At 41.5% G+C, this 27,154-nt stretch overlaps 1 protein-coding gene across 1 annotated transcript; it reads right to left on the reverse strand.

Moving 5' to 3' along the window:
• Positions 1-430: 430 nt before the first annotated feature.
• LOC134648096 (venom dipeptidyl peptidase 4-like) lies at positions 431-27,154 on the reverse strand. The gene is made up of 13 exons (XM_063502564.1): positions 27,024-27,154; positions 22,966-23,113; positions 21,233-21,327; positions 20,910-20,987; positions 20,041-20,093; positions 19,454-19,644; positions 17,046-17,215; positions 16,295-16,945; positions 15,816-16,041; positions 14,922-15,072; positions 13,947-14,107; positions 1,537-1,742; positions 431-684 (listed from the first exon to the last, which is right to left on the reverse strand). The coding sequence occupies exons 1-13, from the start codon at positions 27,024-27,026 to the stop codon at positions 592-594; spliced, it is 2,226 nt and encodes a 741-aa protein (XP_063358634.1). The 5' UTR covers positions 27,027-27,154; the 3' UTR covers positions 431-591.

Consider the following 27,154-nt stretch of genomic DNA (forward strand, 5'->3'; position numbering starts at 1 on the left):
AAACCGATTTAGATCAAATTTTATATGGAGATAGTTCGAAGCAAAGAATAGTAGGTACTCACTGTTCGAAGCAAAGGTAAGTTGACATTTCATTAGATAATTTCTATCTGATGGAGGGTAGAGGTATGGGTAGAGGTAAGGAGACCAATCTCGGGAAAACTCATGCGATGACAATTAGAGTCTGTGCGGAAAGAGAAGAGTCGTGAAATGTATGGGATTCAATACATTCTACGACTCTTCTCTTTCCGCACAGACTCTACATGTCTGTGGGAAAACTGTTGCAAAAGTGTCCAAGCTGGCAGTTGTTCGAAACGCCGCCGTTACCGTAGGTCCTTATTTTAATTACATATCTATAGTTTTATTCGTTGGAATATGACTCTCAAATGAGAGGTCCTAAAGTACAATAACTTCAAATAAAAACAAATACGTCTTTTATTATTTATTGTGTATTAACAGGCACGGTATAAATGAGTTCAGAAATGAATTCATTTCTTCTTCAGTTTGGAGATCAAAATGTTACAATAACGTTGAACACAAGCTCGTTGTCTTACTTTTAACAAAGTCTTATATAAATATTTAAATAACTAATAACTAGGAGTTAAAGCACTGAGTCCAGAAGCGATCCAACGTGTGATAGAAGTGCCGACTCACGCCTCGAAGCGAATGGTTCTCGTCTGTGTAGCTCTGGAATTAAAATAGTTTCGCAAGTTACCGACATGCAGGAAACATTTTCATTAACTAGGTTCTAAGTTGTATACCTACCCAGCCATATGCATGAGCAATTGAGCATGTACATTGGAAATACTGTAAGTACCATTAATATTCCTTCGATTTTCTTGGGGACTATTTGAATGATTAGTAGGTGAAAATACTTAATTTTATTCAAAAGATATTTAAACCAGTTAATTCATCATATAGGTAATACATCGAGAACCCATAGAATTACTAGCCTAAGTAGAGCGTCAACCACGCGGTGTCAATCATTAGACATACCAATGTGAAGCAGTAAAGCTCGGTTTTTATGTTCCGTGGGTGCATAACACTGTCTCACTCACTCGTCACCCTGTACCGTAAAATGGGATGAGTAGGGTTCGCGGGGAGAGTTGGGTTATGAATGGAGAGAGAAGGGATGAAAGGGGTGAGATGGGTTTTTAAGGCTACTGCTACAAAAATAATGTATTCCAATTTAAAATGGAGCTATAGTAATACTCATAATAAAAAAAAACAATCCAACAATCTTCCAAAATCACCTTTGTATGAAAACCCAACTCACCCCAAATACGAGGGACTACGGGGTGAGGTGGGATTTCCTGTTTATCGTCAAAGTTATGAAATGGAACTACCCAAAATAAAATAAAAACTAAAATATAAACGTCCGAAACACTTATTATATACACCATCATTCAGTTTGCATATGTAAAAATAAAATGTTATCGAGGTTTGAATGTCAGTTTTGCACCTACTCACCCCATTCTACGGTACCTAACGTCCATAAATGAACCATTATATAATTTTTGTTTAACAAACTGTACTTACAACTTGTTCAAAGGCAATGTCAGAGTGCTGAAGAATTTTGGCCAGCTGCAGACTGTGCTGGTAGTGCACGTTGTCGTCGCCGCTGCCGTGCACGAGCAGGTACTTGCGTCCGCGCAGAGTCTCCGACAACGACATCAGGTCCGAGTTCTGGTAGCCCGCTCTGTTGGCTTGTGGCGTGTCCATGTAGCGCTCGGTGTAGATTGAATCTGGAAAGCGACACGACTTGTGATTAGATTTTCAGCGAATATGCTATTTACTAAATTTAAGAAAATGTCCTATTCTGTTAGGTTTACTAAGCTAAATCTGATCTAGTAAACTAAGCTCCGCCTAATAGGGCTTGCTTGTCTCCCACTTCCGCGCGCTCGGACTTTAATAACTAACGCTTATTCCTGATCACAGTTGAAATTCACACAGGACAGGTAGGTATGTCAAGTCAAAGTGGACAACAAATGAATCAGAGTGGCTAAATCTTCGTTACATACCTACAAGCTAACTTTAGCAAACTATTTGGTGCAACCACAGACTTGTCATTTTCGCGCTCGCGCTTGACAGACAGCTGAAGTGTGCGAAAGGGAAGCCATCACGTATATGAACATACCATGAGTGCGAAAGAGTCAGACTACCAATGAGAAAACGTGACCACTTTTGACTTTGACGACGGCCGCGGACGGCCAAGAGCGTATCACAGTAATTTTCAAATTGAAAAATATACACGGATTAGGACGAAAAGTATTAAATAAAGTAATTCAGTGAAGATTGTGTCTTGTAGTGTGCCGGATTTCAGTGTTACAGTGCCAAATAATCCAAGCAAACACTAATTTCAGAGGATTTATGATATTCCTAGCGAAATTTTCATAACGATATTTTGTCAAATTAACAGCGTAAAAAGTGTAAGAAGCCGGTTTATAAAGTTCATTATAAGTTTTTCTTCCTTTGTGTAAAAATATTTTGTGTAAAAACATAACCTGTTACTTTACGCTAGGGCTTGACAAAATGTTCATATGACAGTATCGATAACTTGTCGGTATATTAATAGCTATGTAATTATTTCTTCACAAGACATCATTAAGATATTAGCTTTTATAACCGACTTCAAATAATAACGATTGTTATACCTTTTTGAAGGTGCTCACGTTTAGCGGTAAATTTAAACTTCACTTTCCAACACAGTAAGAGTTACATTAAGATAAGTCTGCAACGATTTTGATAGTACACACAGTGCAAGTGTTATTTATACGTCATAATGTCGTAGAATTTTAACGTTTAAAATAACACATTTGAAAAAGTAGTCGATAAAGCAATCAAACATCGACAGATTATTAATATGTTGTAACATGACATCACTATTTTCGATCTCACATAGACAATTTACGCACACACTTGCATTTCATTTTTGGTCGCACTTTTGAAGATTGACAGTTGTTCTAGTCATATTAATTCTATGGGTGCAACCATCTCTCAATCCAATGCGTTAAGGTTCGAATGTCAATGTCGTTTAAACATTAAGCTAATTTTACGGTTTATCTCGCGTATTTTTGTCACATGCGCGACATGTGTCGGAGAACCTAGGTCTACCTAGGTCGTGTATGAACAGCGTAGACGTGTGCGCCGCGCCGGCGCGCCGCCGCCGCCGGGCTTTTTTGCCACGCCGCCGCCGCCGATAAATGATCGGCGTGAAATCGGCGTGACCTTGAGTGTTGTTAATTAGCTATTGCAAGTTGGTATTTTGATTACAATATGGATTATTTGGAATTATATATGTTACAGTGGTCAAATATACATCAATTTTGACACACCCATTAATGCAGCGGTCGGCAACCTTTTAGCAGCCAAGAGCCACATAGTAGGTAACGAAGTTGACGCGGGCCGCACTTTGTTAATATTTATGACTAGACTAGACATTGTCGTTTGTCAATATTACATACAAAATAGCCAGGGAGGCTCGCGGGCCGCAAGTGACAGGTTCACGGGCCGCATGCGGCCCGTTGGCTGCGGGTTGCCGACCGCTGCATTAATGTAATTGAGTAATCCTCAATATTCAACGTCAAGAAAGATGAGGTGTGACGGTTACTAAGATGGCGGCTTTGAAAATTGAAACATCACCATTAGTCCACACAAATTTATTTAAAAAGTCTCAAGGTCTGAGGTCTTTACGCCCGTATGGTTCGCTTCCGCGGATCGCTGGTACTCCCCTGGCCCTGGCGCTGGTGGTCGGCGCTGACGAAAGGTGGTGGAGGCCCCGGAAACGGAGCTTCACGTCTTCACAGGGGGTAGCCGGCCGGCGAGTAGGGTGTGGCACCTCGTCCTGGGCGCATGGGGGTGAGCCGTCGTATGCTAGCGGGGACGCAGGTCTTGCAACACGACGCCAAAGGTTTCAATCTAATAAACGCACCCTATGGATAAACGACCCGCATTAGATTGGGCTCCTCCGTACTTGATTGCCGTCGATGATGAGCACCGGGGAATAAGCAAAGCAAGGGGAAACCGCATATAGTTGGTGTAGGTGCTCAAAATCAGAACGGAGTTACAGAAGAAAGAATAAAATACAATAAAAGAGAAAATGTTCCATTACAATGTGATGGCGCTGCAACAGCGCGCACACAACATCCCGCTTCACCGCCGCGCGACGCACCGAGCCATCGCGCTTCACCGCCGCGCAGACCACCCACGACGATCGGCCCCCCGCCGCGCCGCGCACCGCACCCCGCGAGCCACTATAAAAGCGCGAGCGCGCGTCCGCCCGTCGGCAGTCGTCCTCGCCGCCTTCTGCTGTGAGCACGGCTCTCCCACGGTTGTGCCGGCCTGGGGTTACCGCGTAGGCACCCGTTCCTTTGCTTCCCCCCTATCCCGTTCCTGCGTCTCGGTTGTGCCGGCCTGGGGTTTCCGCGTAGGCACCCGATCCGCTTCCCGCCTATCCCGGTCCTGCGTCTCGGTTGTGCCGGCCTGGGGTTTCCGCGTAGGCACCCTAGATCCAGGATCGTCCTGTATACCTATCCGTCTTCATCCCCCTTACCCTTTGGGGATCCCGAGTATCCCAAATCGCGTGTAGCGTAGGGATCGCGTACCGTAGTGACTAACAGAGTCACCCCGCGCCGTCTGAGCCTAGGATACCTAGACTTAAGCCCTAAATAGTTTAGATTCAATAAACCGGCATAAAAGCCCGTCGATTAGCATTTTGCATCTGTGTTTCTATTAGCTGCCCTGTACCCCTCTCTCCTCTGAGCTAACTAGGAAACCCTGGTTCCTATCTGGAACTGGGGAGTTGTATGAGGCCACGCCCGCCCCGGCGAACGTGACCCCATCACATCTGGCGCCCAACGAAATAACTCACGTAGGAGTCTAAACGGTATCCTGGAAGGAACCGGTGCTCGAGAGGGACAGGAATAAATAAATAAATAAATTTTTGTACCGTAGGGCCCTCAAACGTGCCTTTAACAAGTTTATTTCAGGGGAGATATTGCGCCCCACCCGCCCGTTCAGCTACCCGCCCGTATAGCTACCCGTCCGAACATTACAACTGGCCTGTATATGCAGGCACCAGAAGCCCAGAAGGCACCAGAATACAGGTAACGACGTCAGGTACCTGGCAACCATACCGGTAGGCACAGCAAATGCCTACAAGTTGGATATACCGACTAAAGAAGCCCCAACTAATACAAGAAGCTACGAAGCGAGACATCCCGACCGAGGGTCTAACCGTGGAGGAGATACGAAAAGGCCTAGCAGACATCCTGAAAGAAGAAAACATGGCAGAAGACAAAGCCAAGGTGATAAATAAGTTACTAAAAGAGTGGAACCTGTCATTTAGGACCACAGACAACGCCGTTGAATTCATAGAGAGACTGGAGGAACTCATTAACGCCAGTAACGTCGAAAAGGGAGACATACTGCCCGCCTTACCACGCATCCTGCAAGGCAGAGCATTATTATGGTACAGGAACAACTCGGAAACCTGGAGCAATTGGGACCAATTCCTAAAGGTATTTAAACAGTATTACTACCCAACCGACTACGAAGAAGACTTAATGGCCAGGATCATATCAAGGAAACAGAGGGTCCGAGAAAAATTCACCGACTATGTCACAGACATACAGACGCTAGTACGCAGGTACGGGAACCTTGACGAATCAGAAAAATTACACCGCATTCACGAGAATATGCTGCGTACCTACAAGCTATACATCAAAAAACAAGACTACAAGACCCTACCGGAACTAATAAAGCTAGGGAACGAATATGAAAATATAAGAACTTCGGCATACGGCAACATGTCATCGCCAGGAACGTGGCGGCAAACCACCGAATATGGAAAGTGGAGAGGTGAGAAAAAACCGGAACACACAACTCAAGGTAGGAGCAACGGACGACACAGCGACCAGAGACCGAAACCCGAACAGCGAGACAGCACGAGCCAAATAGTGCATCCGAGATATGATCCCAAAACCAGTTGCTGGTCCTGTGGGAAGCCAGGCCACAACGCAGACGAATGCAGAGGCAGACGCCAGATATTTTGCAGCCAGTGTGGAAAGCTGGGGGTGCTCAGCAGGGCCTGCTGTAGGAAAACAACCTGGAAAAGTTACGAAAAACTGGGAGCAGCAAACAGCCCACAACCGAACGACAATCGCCTGTATGTAGATATACAGATAATGGGAAAATCATACCGAGGCATCATAGACACAGGTTCGACCAACTCCTACATTAACCAACAGGTGTACAACGAATGCAAACATGTCGCGTACCAAGACAAGGTAAAAACAAGAGAAATAATTCTAGCAAATGGAACCCGCACCCGAGCCCACAATAACCTACTCGTTGACCTCAAAATCAATAAAGTGACGATACAACATTGGCTGAGAGTGCTACCGACAGCAACGGACATCATAATAGGCATGGACATCCTGAAGCGAGTCGGAATGTCCATAGAATGGCCAGGAGCACACCAAGAACCCGAAGAACACGATGGCAAGAGTACACAGACAGAACACAAGGAGACCGGAGGAGGCGAAGAAGGAAAAGCCACAGAGGACAAAGAGGAGACACACGAAACACAGCCAGAAGAGCAACACCAGACGCCCACAAACTTAAACTCCGCGCAGCAGCCACCAGACCACCCACTCACAGAAGCGGAACAGGTACAATTGCAAGAAATGCTACAACAACAGTTCGAGCTCTGCGAAAAAAGCCCAAAAGGGAACACTTGGGTACAACATAGAATAAAACTAAAACACACAGAACCTGTAAAACAAAGATACTATCCGAGAAACCCAAAACAACAAGAAATTATTGACGAGAAAGTGAACGAGATGCTACAACAGGGAGTAATCGAAAGATCACACAGCCCATATAGTTCACCCGTCGTCCTAGTGAAAAAAGCGTCAGGTCAGTACCGTTTCTGTGTAGATTTCCGTAAGATTAACCAGATATCAGAAAAGGACGCATACCCATTACCACAGATAGACGACACACTAGAGAAGCTAAGACAAGCGCAATTCTTCTCCAAATTCGACCTCAAGGACGGCTACTGGAACGTACCATTAGAAGAAAAAAGCAAGGAGGCCACGGCCTTCACGGTGCCTGGCAGAGGCCTATTTCATTTCACAGTCATGCCATTCGGCCTTCATTCAAGTGGGGCCACATTTCAGAGATTACTAGACAGGGTAATAGGCCCGGAGCTCGAACCGAACGCGTACGTATACCTAGATGACATCATAGTCTGCAGCCCGACAATCCAGGAGCACATCAAACACCTACAAGAAGTATTTAAAAGGATAAGAGAAGCAGGTCTACGCATAAACAGGGACAAATGCGAGTTCGCCAAGACAGAGATCGAATACCTGGGACACACAGTAACAAGACAGGGCATCAAGATGAACCAGGAAAAGATCAGAGCAATCACGAACCTAAACACACCGAAAACCGTCAAAGAAGTAAGAACCTTCATAGGGATGACATCCTGGTACCGCAAATTCATACCAAACTACTCAGACATAACAGCACCACTAGTAAAATTATTCAAGAAAGGACATAGATTCGAATGGACCCAACCGCAGGAAGACGCATTCCAAAAACTAAAAGAGATCCTAACAACAGACCCCATACTCACAAGAGCAGACTTCTCGAAACGTTTCCGACTCGAAACAGACGCGAGTGACATAGGATTAGGAGCAGTACTCCTTCAAGATCACGACGGAACCCCCAAAGTAATAATGTACGCCAGCAGGAAATTAACGCCGCCAGAAACAAGATACACAACAGCAGAAAAGGAGTGCCTGGCGATACTATGGAGCATAAGGAAAATGAAGGCATTCCTAGAAGGCTACCAGTTTACAGTGGTTACAGACCACCAGGCATTACGATGGTTAAATAGCGTAAAAGACCCTACAGGCAGGTTAGCCAGGTGGGCCCTACAATTACAACAATACGACTTCGACATCGTGTATCGGAGCGGGACACAAAATCAAATAGCAGATGGCCTATCGAGGAATCCAGTAAGCGCAGCAAAAGAACAGGAATGGTATGAGGACATGTGGAAGCAAACAAACAACCACCCTGACACAACACAGAACTACCGCATAACAAACGGGAAAATGTACACGAAACCAAAGGACGCACGAATTGAGGGAGCCACAAGCGGCGACACAGAATGGAAGTTATGCGTCCCAAAAACAGAAAGACAACACATAATACAACAAAACCACGACACACCGAGTGCAGGCCATTTAGGCGTAGAAAAAACCACAAAACGCATCGCTCAGAGATATTATTGGCCCGGAGTACAACAGGATGTAAAAGACTACATAAAAAAATGCGATGCTTGCCAGAAGCATAAACCGTCACAGCAAAAACAACCAGGCTTCATGCACATAAATAACACAGAAACACCGTGGGAAGTAGTCACTTCAGACCTAATTGGACCCCTCCCCAGGTCAACAAAAGGGTACCAATGGATCATAGTGTTTCACGACAAATTCACAAAATGGACAGAAATAGCGCCCCTACGGAACGCCACAGCCCCGAGTATATCACAGGCCTTCGAACACCTTATAGCATTACGTCACGGAGCACCGAGAAAGCTAATAACAGACAACGGAAGACAATACGTATCAAAACTATTCCAACAAACACTAGAAAAATACGGAACCCAGCAGCAACTGTTACGTATAACCGTTTGTAAGAAATCGCACACGAACAACTATAATTTAAGTAAGAAATAACTTACTTTACGATGGTGGAGGGTAGAATAAGTTTTCTGCCAACAAACTGCTATGCAGTTTGGCAGATAAGTAACAATGATTATGTAACTTCCCCTTTAAATAATAAATAAATTAAAAAAAAAAAAAAAAAAAAAACTTACCCCACCGTACTCACCGCACTGTAACCCGACAGAAAGAGTAAACAAAACGCTAGGAACGATGATATCAACATTCGTCAACGACAACCATAAAACCTGGGACAAATACCTAGCAGAGTTTAACTTCGCAATAAACACAGCAATCAACAAAGTACACCCCCGCATTTTTAATGTATGGAAGGGAGTTACGGAACCCTAACGACCAGAACGATTTTCCGACACCACAAGTACAAGGATTCGCCAAACTACAAGAAATATACAATATAGTACGTAGAAATCAAGAACAAGCGTCAGGAAAACAAAAAGGGTATTACGACGGAAACAAACGCCAGTGGACCCCCCAAGTAAACGACCTCGTACTAAAAAGAAATTTCACCCTATCAAACGCAGACCGCAACTACTCCGCAAAACTAGCACCGAAATACCTAGGACCATACGTAGTGCTTCAACAAAAATCACCAGTGATATACCTACTACGGGATAACACGAGAAGAACAAAGATCATAACCGCCCATATAAAAGATATCAAACCATACCATTATTAAACTGACATAAAATAAAATTAGAAATACAATAAAACTAAATACAATACGACCGAACAAAAATCAACCTTAATAAGGCGACATAAGGCTCAACGACATAATACAAAAATAGGGAAAAAATTAAAAAGAAAGAAACCAACCGGGATATACATTACCTACCTACAGAAATGAAACCTGGGAACCTTAAATGTAATTTTAGCACCAAAAGCAACCATAAGAGATGGAAAACTAAAAAGAAAACTCCAAGACTACCCCCGAAAAAAATAAACATAACGCACACGAGCAAGGCGGATCGAGAAGCGATCCAAAGAAAACTGGACCCAGCGCAACAGGATATAAGGCGCAGAATCGATCACGACAAAAATAGGTAAAATAGTAAACTCGAAATATGCACAGAGCAAAACCCATACATGTACACCGTAACGAAAAATATAAAAACAGGATGGCACACACGTCACACCATAGCATCAAAAATGGACCAGGGGAGAAGACGCCCAACCAGACCCAGGAGGATGCCGACCGGGACCAGGAGAGGGTGTGACATAGCGATACCACTCAACGTGACAACGACGGTACACCCAAATAAAACCATACTGTGGCCCGGAACCCCAAAAGGGACGTGGCTCATAAGTGAATGCCACGTGGTCAAACCCCGCCCGCGAATAAACGTAACAAAAATTAAAATCTACCGACCGCCACCGACGCCAGCGCGGGCGGGGCTAACGCCACCCAGCACGCCACAGGACCCGACCGGGCCACCGCCCGGGCACCCCGGGCTGGAGGAACCACAAGAACCGCCAGACGAGGTGTTGGCCATATTTCCTGACGAACGCGAGTACGCATCGTTCGTGTCCGACCGGCAGAGCGAACCAGCGTCACCACCGCCGAACCTCCCATCCACATCGGACACGATAACCGGACCCGACATACCAAGGAGGACAAACAGGACAAGGCGAGCAGGAAGGAAGAGGAATGGAGGGCAAAGGATGGGCCTCGTGCGGCTACCTTTGACGAGGCAGTCACACGCACCCGACACAAGAAAACACAGAGGTGGAGGAAACAAGGAAAAAGGAGAAAGTATAGCATAAGAGAAAAAAAAAATATACATACATTTAGAATAGACATTAAAAAAAAAAAAAAAATAAAAAAAAAAAAAAAAAAATGATAAAAAAAAAACAATAATACAAAAAAAAAAGGATTAAAAAAAAAAAAGGGGGATAACGGAAGGGGACATTAAAAGGCATCATGTACTTATACGGTGATTTTTCCCTGACAGGTAAAAATCTCCAGACGGGTGACGGGACTGTGATGGCGCTGCAACAGCGCGCACACAACATCCCGCTTCACCGCCGCGCGACGCACCGAGCCATCGCGCTTCACCGCCGCGCAGACCACCCACGACGATCGGCCCCCCGCCGCGCCGCGCACCGCACCCCGCGAGCCACTATAAAAGCGCGAGCGCGCGTCCGCCCGTCGGCAGTCGTCCTCGCCGCCTTCTGCTGTGAGCACGGCTCTCCCACGGTTGTGCCGGCCTGGGGTTACCGCGTAGGCACCCGTTCCTTTGCTTCCCCCCTATCCCGTTCCTGCGTCTCGGTTGTGCCGGCCTGGGGTTTCCGCGTAGGCACCCGATCCGCTTCCCGCCTATCCCGGTCCTGCGTCTCGGTTGTGCCGGCCTGGGGTTTCCGCGTAGGCACCCTAGATCCAGGATCGTCCTGTATACCTATCCGTCTTCATCCCCCTTACCCTTTGGGGATCCCGAGTATCCCAAATCGCGTGTAGCGTAGGGATCGCGTACCGTAGTGACTAACAGAGTCACCCCGCGCCGTCTGAGCCTAGGATACCTAGACTTAAGCCCTAAATAGTTTAGATTCAATAAACCGGCATAAAAGCCCGTCGATTAGCATTTTGCATCTGTGTTTCTATTAGCTGCCCTGTACCCCTCTCTCCTCTGAGCTAACTAGGAAACCCTGGTTCCTATCTGGAACTGGGGAGTTGTATGAGGCCACGCCCGCCCCGGCGAACGTGACCCCATCACAACAATATTCTAAAAGAGGGTAGCCGTAAGTAGCATGACGCGGCAGAAGGCTGATGCAATACCTAGCTCGCATTGCGGCACTCTAAATACGAACAAGCATTTAACACTGTAAGCTTAACACACTATTCGATATCGCTAAATACTAAAATGTCTTATAGCTAAAAGCGTTAACGTTTTAAAATGCATTCTTCAAAACTTACCCGTATATGGGGCGCGAACACACTTAATTTAATCTAACAACATCTCAAAGACAACTAAATATGTAGTTGTGACACAATACAATAATCTTTAAATATGGTCGGACGCGACCGGCGCGTGCGTCCCGACACGAAAATAAGGTCCGTGCGGGCGCAGCGCGCGTCCGACCTCAATCGTCTCCGCAGGGGGAATGTCTCCGACCCGCGTAGCACTCTGGTTATAAAGACCATATGCAGAAAAACTTGTCCTGCAACCAGTCGAGACGTTAAGGCGACGCCTCGCACTAATACCGTTAAGGCGATGCATTACATTCAATATTATATAAATGTATATTATATTTATAATTATTATTACTCTTATTAGTTTATAATAGTTATTATAAGGTATATTATAAGTTAATATCGTTAATTTACTTAATTATATTGTTTATGTAACACTACGTTACAGAGGGAGCGATATATGAAGTAGGCTTTACAATTGACTACGCAACGAAATCACAGGGCTCATTTACCATAAGACCTCAAGGTGGTGTAACAACAAGAAATACATCGAAATGACGGCTCTTCTGAAGAAAATTGAAGATGAAAGTTCTAGGAGGTCTTAAGATCAACCATTTCAAGACCAAAGTAATAGTAATGGTAGTAGACACGTAGACAGGGCAAACGCACGCCCATTTACCGACGCACGACGCACTCGGCGATTACGAATAAGCGAGCTAGTTTGTATATCTTGGGTTGATAACCAGTGCCGGTAGTTGCACCGCCTAGAAACGCCGAAGAGCTGGCATGGCCTCGACAAAATCTGGAAGAACAACTCGAACAACTTCGAATGCAACTAAAGTGCGCTTGGTACGAGCTGTCGTGTTTTCAATATTCCAGTATGTGCCGAAACGTACGTTTGTTTGTGCGTAATGTGGGATCGATAGCTTCATGCACCATTCTTCCCGACGAGTAGAGTGGGCGAATGGAAACAATGAACATAAAATATTCAACAGTAATTAGTGATGATATCGTTTTCCTGGAGGCCTCTGATTAAAAAGAATACTCGTATATATTTAAGCCTTAAAAAGTGCAAAGTGGCAAAGGTAGGCGCTTTTAAGATGTGGTGTTAACGAAGACTTATACCTTAGAAAGCTAGAAGAACAAACCCCTCCATTCTCAGAGAGCTCAGATCTATTGAGATCTGAGCTTGCCACTCAGTTCTTCACAATATGCCATGGTGAGCCCTTAGATTCTTCGGACATATTATGCGGTTTCCAATGCATGATGTAGAGAAACACATGAAATTAGGCTGAATGCATGGCAAACGTGCTCGACTTGGAGCATGTGTGAGATGGTCGAACGCTATGAAGAGGTCGGCTTGCGGCAGTGTGCTGCGTGCACACAGCTTATAACCGGGCGAAATGGAGACAAATTACATGTGGTCGCGATCCTCAGCAATGAGAAAACGAGAAAGAAGATCCGTCTCAGTAAGCCTGGTGCTTGTACGACAAGAGAACCGTTAAAAGGAAACCATAGCAGTCCACTATTTGGATATTTGGAGTTCTGTTTTGTTAAAGTTCGTCATTTTTAATACGACAAGCCATGGAAATCATGAGAAAATGCAGAGTTACAGATAGGATCGAAGGTCATTGGGACCAGGTAACCCCTTAATGCAAGCCAGTTACTAGGGAAATCAAGTTATCATGCCTATCCTATATTGAAGTATATTCATTTACAAATCCTATTTCACTCACAGGCTGTTCAAAACTATACATAGTTCACTGACCAGCAACCTAGATTGATCAAATTGTCAAGGAAAACAACAAATTAATGATTTTACTTAAGAAACCTGAAAGTCAAGGTCACGCCGATTTCACGCCGAAAACACGCCGCCGCCGCCGATTTTTTGGCAAACGCCGCCGCCGATCATTTTTATATCGGCGCCCACGTCTAGAACAGCGGTCAGTTTGCCCGTGCGCCTTGTCCTTACATGAGTTACCTAAACCGTAAGATTAGGTTATAGGGTATTTTCCTCAGTGAAATCAGTTACTTTTTTAGAACTGTCAAAACGATTTGCTAATATGGAATTTATAAGAAACATTACATCGTGACGTCACGGTCAAACTCACCTACTTTTTATATTTCTATCCGATTTATTAAATAGAACGAACGTGTGTTTAAAAACTCCTGTGTTTTTCTAATAATTATCTGGTGCTTTATTTCATGCATGGTGTAAAATAATTTATTTTAAATACAGTATAATACCCTAGGTATTGAATTAACGTTGTTGAAAAATAGGTTACCATAATACAGCCAGGAGGTGACGGGCGCGACGGCGGCGCCGCATGCGAGCAGGTGCTGGTCGTCGCGGGCGAGCATCATGGTGGTCGCGAAGCCACCGTAGCTCCAGCCCCACACGCCCACGCGCCGCCGGTCGATGAACTGGTACAACTCCTCGAGACGCCTGCTCATTTGAAAAACAGAACGCTACGGTCAGTCTTTTTTCATAGATATAGAGCCCGTCTAAGATAACACCGACTTTGCAGTGACAATCTGTGACCATGCACTATAAGTCTTATTTTCATGTAAATTTATCGTGAAACAGCCACACTCTTATCTTTTGCCGAGCCGGTGCCGAGTTAGCTCTGTCTGATTTTATCATTTTTAAGTTATCATACTATCTACGAACACTCGTTCAGGTGTTTTACCTCCAATTTTCCTGTTTTACACGCATGAATAAGCAATGAGAACCTGTTTAAAAACTACAATCAATTGTTTAAAAATAAGAACACGATTCATGCAAGTTTTATTAATTTTATTTATGATTATTACTTAAAAGCGTGACAAGGCATTGTACGCATTATTCTGCTTGCATTCGCTGAGTTCCGGTGAACATTTATTATAATGGCCGCGAAATCAGGTCATTGTCATTACGGCAGTTTAAAATTCTTATAGCGATAATGGGAGAATGAGGGCAATTTTTAAAAATATACATGTTTGTTAATAAGTTAAACTTTTAAACAATATTAATTACATTCAACATTATCTTTAATATCTGTCAAAATACATATAATTCCAACGTTTTTATTTGGATTTTTTCGTATTTCACTCAGAAAACTCCGGTGGTCTCACCATCCAACATAATTTCACTCGACTAAACAATTTATTTTCAAAATCATTTACGATGAGAAGTTACATACATAACTAATGCAACGCATACTACTGTATAGGTACTAGGTACATTATAATTAATGCAATATAAAATGCTTGAATAATACCTGATGGCAGCGAGAGTGTCAGTTATTTCCACGGTCCCAAGAGCGTTGTTCACGGCGAACAAATTATCAACCCCCATGACTGTAGACCCTCTCACATCAATAGATGCTGATATGAAACTTCTGTTCGCTGATAAGTACATATTGTAGTATTCTGAAAAAGAAATGTGGGTTGAAAGAGCCAGACACCACAAAAAGACGATACACGTTACATGCGTCCGAGTTCGCGCTCAATTCAATTAGAGCAGCGGTCGGCAACAAGCCTCCCTGGCTATTTTGTATGTAATATTGACAAACGACAATGCCTGTTAAAGTCACAAAGTGCGGCCCGCGTCAACTTCGTTAACTACTATGTGGCCCTTGGCTGCAAAAAGGTTGCCGACCGCTGAATTAGAGTGTTACCGCATTTCTCGACGCAAATTGACTTCCTGTATACTATACTAGTTTACAACCAAAAACTGATGAGAAACTTGCATTTTATGCACATATGTGACAAAACAATTCGATGCTAATTTTGAGTTGTTTACTTATGTTGGCTGGTAGAACTGACTTTTAAATGATAATTTCGAACAAAAAATATTTAACAACGTTCATTTGGATTGGATTTGGTTGGATTTTGTTTGATGTTTTACAGTTAGTATTTTCCTCTCGTGGTGTGGTGAAAAATACCTTCCTGCCTTGAAACCCTCGCAACGCTCAAGATTCCACTTTTCAAACCACTCACTCGCTATACTCGTGGTTCAATTTTGGAATCTTTCGCTTGCTCCCGAGCAAGTACGTATTATACGTTTAGCAAGAGCGTTTAAACAAAAACTTTGCCCCCTTGTAAAACAAATACCTGACTACATATTATGTTCAACTTTCTTTTGGAGGCTTTAGTGTAAAGCGAGCCTTTACCTAAATCGAAGTTGTCCAATACTCGGGCCGTCCCAGGTCCGGCGTAGACCCGCACCACCATGGGGTATTGCTGGCCCGTCTCCATCACTGGCGGCAGCAACAACTTAATATTCGCCGTCAAATCGTCTTCCAACTTTATCTTATTAAACAAAGTCATTGGCAACTTGTACTGGCTTAACTTCTCGTTCAGTCTTGAATTATCTTTCAATAATACAAATTCATCAGTCTGAAAACCAATAACGTCTTCGTTATTCAATGTTATTCTAAAATTCCATATTGAAATTAAGTTTGTTTTATGACAAGCTTTATTCACGAAATATGCACTTGTTAATGAGGTGCATTGTTTATAAAAATAGTATTCTACAACCTTTTTTACTACACACCGCTTCGTAAAGAATAAAGCTTCCAATAAATAAGCAACAATTTGGATTTTACTTTCATAAGCCAGGTAGAGTATGCTTCGGATACACCTAAATTACCTGTGCACTGTATAAAAATATTTTAGGAGGAACATTACTCGAACTACAAGATAAGATACCAAATCTGGCACCTGGTGAAAAGTCAGCATCCACGACATGACAAGACGATTGCTTGCACGACACGCACCGCACCTCGTCTCCACTCACTGTCGACGACCACAAATGTCTTTGCCATGGTAAGCTCTCAGGCGCAGCAACGTAATAGACTACATTATTCTCTTCATTCCATCCTAAAATTTCCGTTACAGTCACGTTGCCCGGACTTAGGTCTTTCATTTCTAAAGTATTGAAATCAAAAATAGTAGCATGTGAAAACCTTCTATCGTCAGAGTATTTATTCTGAATGTCCAACATTTTAGTTCCCATGCTGTCAAAATAGGGTTGATTTATATCTATCCATCCATTAGGTTCCGTTTGCTCCTGAAGGATATTACATTTGGAGTTTGTCAAGTCGCAGTTGACCAATAAACCAATGTTTTGTCGTCTGTTAAGCCACAATACTATAAGATTGTGGTCGGATGCCCAAGCCACTCGTCCTAGTATGTGATCAAGACCAACAACGTCTACTGGTGCAGGAATATTCTTTGCTTCACTGGAAGGATCTCCAAGTTTGAAGACCTGTAAGCCTACTGCGGGATTTACGCGACCTGCCTGGCAAAAAAAAATAGATAGGTAGTTAATACAATAGATTGATATTAAAATAGGAAATAAATATTATTCCTGTTTAGAATCGATTAGAATGATCACTAACCTTTGGATATTTAAACCGCACCATTTCAGGGTATTGGTTATTCATATCGAATGGGTTCCCGTAGATGGGGTATGAAGCCGATTCCACTTTAGTGTCATTAAAGGATGCTACCGCAAGATAAGTGCCTTCCGGGGAGAACCAAAGTGCCTCTGCCGCATTCAACACCTCCTCTATAATCAAATATAGGTATTTATTATTGTTTAATTATTCGCTAAAAAATAAATCAATAAGTCCAATAAAAAATGATTAAGTATTAGGCTGTAAATATTTATCTAGAAGCAACACTGTTTAATTGAATTTAAACTGTTGTGAGACATACTAACATCGCGTGTATTGTGTACGCCGTGTATCGCGTACCGTACACTATACACCGTCGTGAACGCTGCCCGCACTATTAGTACTTGAGAAAGGAGAACCAGGCTCTCCGAAACATGTCGCGCAAGTGACTAAAAACAAATGAGTCTAAACCGTAAAATTATTCAACACTGTTTAATATACCTAGACCTATACCTAGACACATACTTACGAGTATATATTATGTATCGCTTTGCTACCGTGAATATGACCGTGAATTCCTTTTCAGTGAAACACGAACGTCTGTACCGAGCGAGACTACCAAGCACATACCTATCATTATGTGTAATGATAATTTCGACATTTGCATGCATTGTACTCGTAGGTATCATTGTTTCATTTTAGTGCCGAAACAATAAAATACACTCTCCAACTTTATCGATGTACCGTGTCATGACGAAAGACGTCGTATATAATATAATGTTAGTTACCTAAACGATGTTTGACGTACATTGCCGAGGGGTCTTATTAGCTCTACGCCTATAAAACCAAATTTTAGTGTAGCCGCTGTGATCGTAAACAGCGGAGCAAATATTTAGCAGGAAGGTGCGAACAGTCAGTTAACTAATTTATAGGCAAAGGTTGTACTTCGAACCTTTTTAATAGTCATAGACTTTTCTTCCACAATTTTTGTCCATATATTGGTACAACGAGCTGCAAAAGTGCATACTTATCAGCTTTATGAATGGTAGGTATGCACTTTTGCAGCAGGGTGTATATTTCAATTAGTTTATGGACATCATTTTGAATAGCTTGTGTGTCTCTTTATACGGATAAGGGTACAATCAGAAAGTTAGGGCTTATATCCCTTAACTTTGGGTATGTCCGCAGCAGCACCATCTAATTGCTGTGCCCACAATCATTCAATGCTTTTATTAAACTGATAAGTACTTAAAACGTATAGGTTCATTGCGCTAGTTTCCGTCCATGCTCTAGTTTTAGTCCACTTGACGGATTAGCAAATACTTATGCAAAAAACGGAACCCTTATGGATTCGTCATGTCTGTCTGTCCGTCTGTCTGTCCGTCCGTATGTCACAGCCACTTTTTTCCGAAACTATAAGAACTATACTGTTGAAACTTGGTAAGTAGATGTATTCTGTGAACTGCATTAAGATTTTCACACAAAAATAGAAAAAAAAAATTTTTGGAGGTTCCCCATACTTAGAACTGAAACTCAAAAATTTTTTTTTCATCAAACGCATACTTGTGGGGTATCTATGGATAGATCTTCAAAAATGATATTTCAAAAATGAGGTTTCTAATATCATTTTTTTTCTAAACTGAATACTTAGCGCGAGAGACACTACCAAAGTGGTAAAATGTGTGCCCCCCCCCCCCTGTAACTTCTAAAATAAGAGAATGATAAAACTAAAAAAAATATATGATGTACATCACCATGCAAACTTCCACCGAAAATTGGTTTGAACGAGATCTAGTAAGTACTTTTTTATAATACGGCATAAATCCCCTAAATACGGAACCCTTCATGGGCGAGTCCGACTCGCACTTGGCCGCTTTTTTTAATTTGCTTTTATATTCAAATTTCGTTAAGAGGACGAAAACTAGAGCTGGACGAAAACTATCGCAATGACATATACCTTCATAAATCCAGTCAGCGACGCCGAAGTAGACCTCCCCCGGTTTGCCCCCGGTGGTGAGCGCCCTGACGTGGTCGGGGCGCGCGGCGTCGGGCACGTAGAACACGTTGTTGTTCTGCACGTAGGCCAGCGAGCGGCCGTGGCCCCACGCCACCACCTGCAGGTTCCCTTTGCTTATGTTTTGGGTCGCCCTTCAAGTGGACGAAAACTAGCGCAATGACATATACCTTCATAAATCCAGTCAGCGACGCCGAAGTAGACGTCCCCCGGTTTGCCCCCGGTGGTGAGCGCCGTGACGTGGTCGGGGCGCGCGGCGTCGGGCACGTAGAACACGTTGTTGTTCTGCACGTAGGCCAGCGAGCGGCCGTGGCCCCACGCCACCACCTGCAGGTTCCCTTTGCTTATGTTTTGGGTCGCCCTTCAAGTGGACGAAAACTAGCGCAATGACATATACCTTCATAAATCCAGTCAGCGACGCCGAAGTAGACGTCCCCCGGTTTGCCCCCGGTGGTGAGCGCCGTGACGTGGTCGGGGCGCGCGGCGTCGGGCACGTAGAACACGTTGTTGTTCTGCACGTAGGCCAGCGAGTGGCCGTGGCCCCACGCCACCACCTGCAGGTTCCCTTTGCTTATGTTTTGGGTCGACCTGAAGATACTTTTAATTAGGATTACGTTGGTGGTGGTGATGTGCTTAGTTACAATAATTGACCTTGTAGGTCGTGAATTGACCATATTGTCTAAAGCTGACAAGAACATAGAATGCAATCATACGTTTATTTACGTACCTATACGTACTTACGGTACTTATATAAATGTGTTCCTACTAATCGTTGTGTTGTTGTTTCTTTATTTGTTGGCCACATAGACAAATGGACATTCAATCTCGTATAAACGCATAGAACCATAAGACCTATGCTTTAACAAATGTAAATTAACTAGACATCTACTTATCTATCTGAGTGAATGCACAATAGTAACATCTTGGCCTTGCAACACTTTTTACAATTACATAACAAGCACCTTTGTGTTTGAAATCACTTACTTGTTTTCGAGGTCGTATACAGAGTACACGGCGAGGCGTGAATATCGGTAAACCTGAAAAATATAATGAAAAATTATTATTCCCACATTTCCACTTTGGTGTTCAATTAAATCATATTTCTACCCCGATAGCGGCCCCTATGTTTGTATATTGGCTGGCTGTGACAGCTGGATGAACAGACACACGACTTATTCTAAGTATAAGTTTCGTTTTTTCTTTTGAGATAATAATGTGACTAGAGGTAAGAATGGGTGACTGGTTTTCAAAGGATAATTCACACCTGTTGCATTGCGAAGTTATGAACCTTTGTTAGTGAGGGCCACTTGCACCAATCCACTAACTCGGGGTTAACACCGGTTACCAGTGTAATTTGAAAGGGCCCTAAGTAAGGTACTTACCTATCTACCGTCACCATTTCTCACGTAATTACTGTTTAATGATCAGTTGATCATAATCACACTTACTATACAATTGAGCTAGGTACATACTTATTGTTTTAATAACGGTCGCAAGAATTATATTAAATTTATTCAGAAAATCGCTAATGCGTTTTCACTTTGTTTGCATACCTGACCAGCGAAGCAAACCACAAATCGTTACGGTTTACGGTAGACAAAACACGTGTAAAGTGCTGTAAATTATATCCAACTCACATGCTTACGCCTAATACAACAGATTCATCTCATAGTATCAATTACTACACAGTTTTGTAGTAGGTACAATACAATGGGCTACGAAGTTAAGATAAGTTGCCGTTAAAAATTATTATCATCAAAAATATTGTTAATATAAATTATGGTTATTTTAATAATAGAACGGTATGACATGCGTAAGACAGCAAATTGTTTATTAAATTCTTAGTGGCCCACCTTTTTCTCCTGAGAAGTCAAAAGTAAATATTTCAGGTCCTTCGAAAACTTGGAAACTGAGTAGCCGCTCAATTTATTCTGAAAACAGAAAATGAAATATGTTAAAATATACGTATTTGAGATTTCCTAAAATCCATAGTCAAGTCAGATAGGTAGGTAAGTTATTTATGCGTTGAAGTACCTACATAGGTTTGGTTGAAGTCACGGTTGAAGTAAACTGAAATCATTTAGCGACATATTAAATTACTTTTGTTTGACCCTTATTTTAATATTATTTGTCAAGATTAATTTAGAGCCCTAGCTGTTTATTCAATCAATCTTACCAATTCGTTTTCGTCTACTAGTGTCGATTGAGTCCGCGTCGAAGCATCGTACTTAATGATGCCCTGGCCAGGGTCTCGGTGCACAAACTCTTTGTCTGAAATTGAAATTACACTAATTTTAACAGTCGTGTGTACACGTTTTTGCAAAACCTACTATTATAATATAAAAACTGGCCAAGTGCAAGTCGGACTCGCGTTCCAAGGATTCCGCCCATTAAGTCCGACTCACGCTTGACTGCACATTTCTAATAGGTTTTCCTGTCATCTATAGGTAAAGATTTATTTTGTCTATTTTTTTCAAAATTTTAGACCCAGTAGTTTCGGAGATAAAGGAGGGGAATGGTCGGGCAGACAGACAGACGCACGAGTGATCCTATAATGATTCCGTTTTTTCCTTTTGAGGTACGGAACTCTAAAAATGATTAAAAACTAGCTATATCTTTCTAAAATGCATACTTTCGAATACCATGCCTATATTTAACCGTAAATAAACCGTAAAGGCAATACATAAGCAGACTAAGGTCGTATAGAAATAGTGTTTAAGTAAAGTTCGAGTCGGTGGGAACGACCTCGAGCTGCAATCAGGAGCAGTGTGAACTTTAGCTTGTGTGGTGTGATTACCCCCTTAGGGTTTCTACACCAATTTAGCACCGGCTCGTACCAACAATTTAACTTATTTTAGAACGAATTCGCAATGCCTTTACTAGGTATATTTATATATGTGCTTTATCGTGCTACATTAAACGAGGCATACACTATGTCATAAAAGAAAATATTTGAACAGGGAATGAAATCATGATTAACGTACTACCTAATAAACACCCTTTTCCTATTAAGACAAACAATCGCATTACAATACATAAAATCTCAATCTTAATAGTATTAGTTTATGTGACTGCTACTGCTACATAATGCAATGCATTGTTTTAGCCTAATTTTATTACATGCCTACAGTACAGACATACGCTCCTTTATCTACACATATAGGTATTATTATAAGTTTCTATGATTTATTCAGGAACCGCATGTTACGACCGCCATATTATTTGATTTATTTGATACTATATTTGATTTATTTGATGTTCGAAATTTTAAGTTATTATTATTAAGCAATAACATATTCACAGATTTTTTTTTTAAATAATACAGTTTATTTTATATGCTGGCCGTAATTTGTGGGTTTTGAACGTCTCGTGGTTACTAAAAGAAATTACAAACTAGCTTAAATTTAAATTAGGCCCTTGAGGCATTGACCCAAGGATGCTGGCGACATTTCCTCGCTGTATCGCAATGCTGATACGTTGTGCCAGGTAGCCGCCAGCTCTTCGATCACCAGTTACGTCAACCAGACGCTTCGCGATTTCTGCGAACAACTTATGCGCGCTGGAACCCCATGGACCTAGAGTTTCAACTTCAAATGGTACAAAATGGTAATCTCTACCGAGGCTCTTATATTTGTTACGTTTTAAAATTTCGGCGCTTTCCGCCGCCCCGCCCGCTTTTATATTAGTCCGTTGGAGGTTGGACGGTGCCAGTGCGTCTACGCAGGTTGCATCCCAATTAACAAACTATTTTTTTTATTTAAAAAAATATGCGATTTTAAAAACAGTGAATCATATGACATTGTTAGAATTTTGATTAAGTACCTACTCTTGGTAGGCTTAGCCACTTAGCGTAGATTTTGTAAAAACTAGAGGATCTTACACGAGCAGGGTGTGGGATTGTGGGCTCACCTGAGATCCAATCCCCAGTATGTCTGTCCGGGGCAAACTCCCCCCGGAAGGGGATCAGCTCCTCCAGAGTGAAGGTCTTGAGCACCGCCTGCGGTGAGGAGCTGCGGCACCCCAGCAGCAGAAGCCCCACGAACATGGGAATGCGAACCTGAAATTGTACTATTCTATAAAACGTGCTAACTATGTAAACAAAAGTCACTAGTAAATTGACATTCAGAGACAATTTATGGCGGTTTGTTTACATAGCTAGCAAGTTCCATAGAATGACACTACGTTTATATTTTCTAGAGTTTCATTTCGCTTTTTTATGTTTGTTGTAAGTGCCTATTCTGATAATTCTGGTTAATTCCAAAATAATGTCAAGTCAGTCTTATAAAGCGACAAACGATAGGCTATTTTCTCACTCTTGAAACGTAGGCCATAGCATACATTTCGTTCAGTAACTTCTACATACATTTTACAGAGAAAATCGAGGGGTGGGTCAAACCCGATAACTCAAGCAAAAGGGTTTTCGAAATTAGAACTATATATATGACATAAATACGTGGAATTCTAATTTGAATGAAAAAATATTTTGATTTATCAGCTTTGGCCTACCAGCCCTCGAAATACTCTCCCACTAAGAAATCACGGTTGCCTTATAAGTCTCGAATATCTGGGAGACCGAGCTTTGCTCGGAAAACATATAAAAACTCAAAAATGCGCGTTTTCCCAGAGATAAGACCTAGCTAGATCGATTTATCGCCCCAGAAAATCCGCATATAGTAAATTCCATCGAAATCGTTAGAGCCGTTTCAGAGATCCCCGAAATATATATATATAAATAATTGCTCGTTTAATGGTATTAGATAGATAGATATTTAAGTATAAGCTACAACACAGACACACAATATGTATTAACAAGATACGACTCCATCACCAAACGGAGTACCTACCTAGTTACAGTTGACACCTATTTACGAAGACAATTTGTTGTTTCCAACTGAAGAACAGGAAAAAGCGAATATTTTTATTATTATCAACGCTACATAATTAGCTATGGAAATGCGATACACTAGCTCATTTGTATTCGCTTTATGCTAATCGAAACAGCTAAGCAAACAAGTGATTATATGCCTTGATTAATTTTTGGGGAAGCGAGAATTGAAGAGAGTCATTTAAAAAGTTAAAAAGGTGAAACAGTTTTAGAATGTAAGGTAAGTAGGTAGTAGGTGTAAATTATTTAACACCATGGAAATTCCAAAGATACGAGTAAAAAGGAACACGACTGTAAATATTTGTATCGCGAGATAACATTTAATAATTTACTCCACAGTTAAGTATTCGCGAACTTAAGCACCTAATATCTACAATTTTACTCCAAAAATGTTTCCTTGGCGTTACCTAAATATATTAGAACGTTATACTTATAGCGGTACCTACATACAGTACCTATTCATAATTACATAGACTATTATATCCTAACTTTTCGTGTAGTCGAGTAAAAAACTTTAGGAAACCTAACAGAGCGACAGTTGCTGTTTGTAAACATTTTATGGCTGGAGCCATTCCATATCGCGTTGGAACGCGAGCTAAGTAAAAGTCTAAATTTATTAGTTTGCCTTATTGTAGGTAATTTATGGTTTAATTAAATATAACAGCCGTCAGAAGACGACCTGTGTCAGATTAGTTACCCACCTTAATCACCCACCTTGACGCTTTTCTGTTTTGCCCTATATCTATGGTTGGCTGGTAGAGAATGCCTACAGTGGTATTAAGTCCGCCTGTTGTACTCTTTTTATTATATGTGCATTAAAGTTAAAACTAAATATTAAAAAGTGGACTTGTAAAATATATTAATTGACCTAGGTACTTTAATTCAAAATTCAAGAGACGGCTAAAGTTTGCGTCCGATCCAAAACCGTCTACAAACTGCATTTTGCATATATTATGCTTGAAACCAGGAAGGTCAGTCGCGCGCATAACAAGATAATTTTAAGCTTAGAATAAATTTAAAAGTGGAAGAAATACTGTCTTATTCAGAGGCCGTGAGTTCAAGTCTCACCCAAGACAGTAATTTTTCCACTTTTAAATTTATTCTAAGCATAATAGCATCGTTCGCAGACGTTTCTGCTTGTTAAAAATTAAAATCAAGATAATTTTGTTTAATATAAACATCTCTAATGGCAGATGTCCATAATCTCATTATCTGCGTCTGCGCATTCGTAGGATATACCTACAGGTAAACTGAAGTCTTTTTTTTATTCGGTAGACTGAAATGGCATTTCATAGTATGAACATCATGTGTCATTTCATACTATGAAATGTCATTTTAGTCTACCGAATAAAAAAATAGACTTTAGAAAGACTTAAAAATAAAAACATAATGAATCGGTAAAAAATATGTGTGGGCAGGCTTTTCTCTACCTTCTTCCGATTGGTATAATGATTATTAAATTGTACAACGGGACTTCTAACCGCGCGAGTTTTTCGAACCACTCGCGCGGTTAGAAGATGCTGATGTCAACTTAAGCCAGTCTTCTCCGAGACCACGGGGACAACGCCGTCCTCGAAACGTCGGAGGTAAATCTTAAAACTTAGATACGCGATTAAGTCCCGTTGTACAATTTAATAATGTGTAAAAATCGTGAAAGTTTAAATCAGTGATATAATGATGCAGACGATACGAAATTATAAATACATATCGCACACAGCTCATTTTATTTTACCGTGTACGTATAAGGTACTTATTGCAATTTACTTCCAGTTATCTTCCTATATTACTATGACTAGATATAGTAGCTAATGGAGGCCAAGATTACTTATTCTGTTACTTATTCTGTGCGAAGATGAGGATAAAAAGCCGGAAACAAATCATCATCATTGTCATATCAATCGCTTCTTGTGTCTTTCAAATACCTACGACGTCAGCCTTACTCGTATTTAGAAACTATTATAATTGTATTCAATAGGTACCAAGAAATATAATACCAAAATCGTATCAATATGTCCTATACATATATGCCTGTCGCGCTTGTATCCCAGTAGGAATCCAACACGGTCCTCTACGTTAAATCCAGTACCTAAATGTTTATAATTCTGATTCGCCAAATACTCTATTTAGAATGTAAGAGCTCAGTGATTAGTGTTATTGATATGTGACTGAAATTGTACCTAACATTAACCAACATCCACAAAATGAACGGGTTTCCGTAAACATAGGCAATGAAATTAACCCGACACCCGACCAAGTGCGAGTCACTACAAAGAGAGTGTTAATACTATTTCAGCAATCTACTACAATAAGTATAAGTTTTTCTAATGTGTACAATAGAAAGAAAATCTTCAGCCTGAAAACGTTACATACCTGTTGTGAATTTGTATTATAAACAATGATGAAAATGTGTGATTGTTCAGATTGTTACAGACAATATAAAAAAATAGGCAATTCAATTTTTTATCATGATATATAATTGAACACACATTTTTGGCATTTATCATGCATTTATCACAAGTGTTCTAGGGGCGATGGGGCAATAAAACTATTATAAGAAAAACTTAGAATGTAATTATTGTAATGTAATGAGCCAATGCTACTATGCTACTAAGTTATTGTTTTAAATCAATAGGTACTAAGTAGATTAAGTAATTAATTTTTATCAAGTTACGATTTTGAATTTTTATAGGCACGTATTTTATTATCTTTCATTGTTTATTTTATTAATTTTTAAGTACAACGTTAAAGTTAAGATACTTTTAATTAGCATCACACCATACGCACCTAAGTTTGAGAATTTACTATACTTATACCTATACCACCCTATACTTCAGTCGGTACCTATAATGAGACCTCGATTTTAAAAGTAATGCCGGGTAAACATTTCTATTCGTTATCATAAATTCGCATCTTAACTCGACTACTCACGCTTAGGCGGGTATATAGGTACTAAAACGTTTCTTAAAAAACAAAACACTGATCTAAGAATCGGCTAAATCACTACCATCCGCTGATGCTGGGCCCTTCTCGTGACTTAAACATTGTCGTAATCCTATCTTAATATACATTTAAGGTCACTCACCATAGTTATGAACAGGACGCGAGGTCGCCGAGAGTAATCCTCAATAAGCTAAGTGGTCCAATAACATCACTCGCGCACGCGCGTTGTCGGGGCCGCGCCGTCGGCGACTGCGCGGGCGCATCACAGAAACA

The sequence above is a fragment of the Cydia amplana genome, chromosome 5 (assembly GCF_948474715.1).
Source record: "Cydia amplana chromosome 5, ilCydAmpl1.1, whole genome shotgun sequence".
In the NCBI taxonomy this organism is placed as follows: Eukaryota; Metazoa; Arthropoda; class Insecta; order Lepidoptera; family Tortricidae; genus Cydia; species Cydia amplana.

Bases quoted from the DNA above. Each gene is read 5' to 3' on its own strand.
- LOC134648096 (XM_063502564.1), bottom strand. The intron at 19,645-20,040 runs GTAAGTGATTTC...AAGTATCTTCAG, and splicing joins GTATACGACCTCGAAAACAA to GTCGACCCAAAACATAAGCA. The intron at 17,216-19,453 runs GTATATGTCATT...ATTTGATTATAG, and splicing joins CGCTGACTGGATTTATGAAG to AGGAGGTGTTGAATGCGGCA.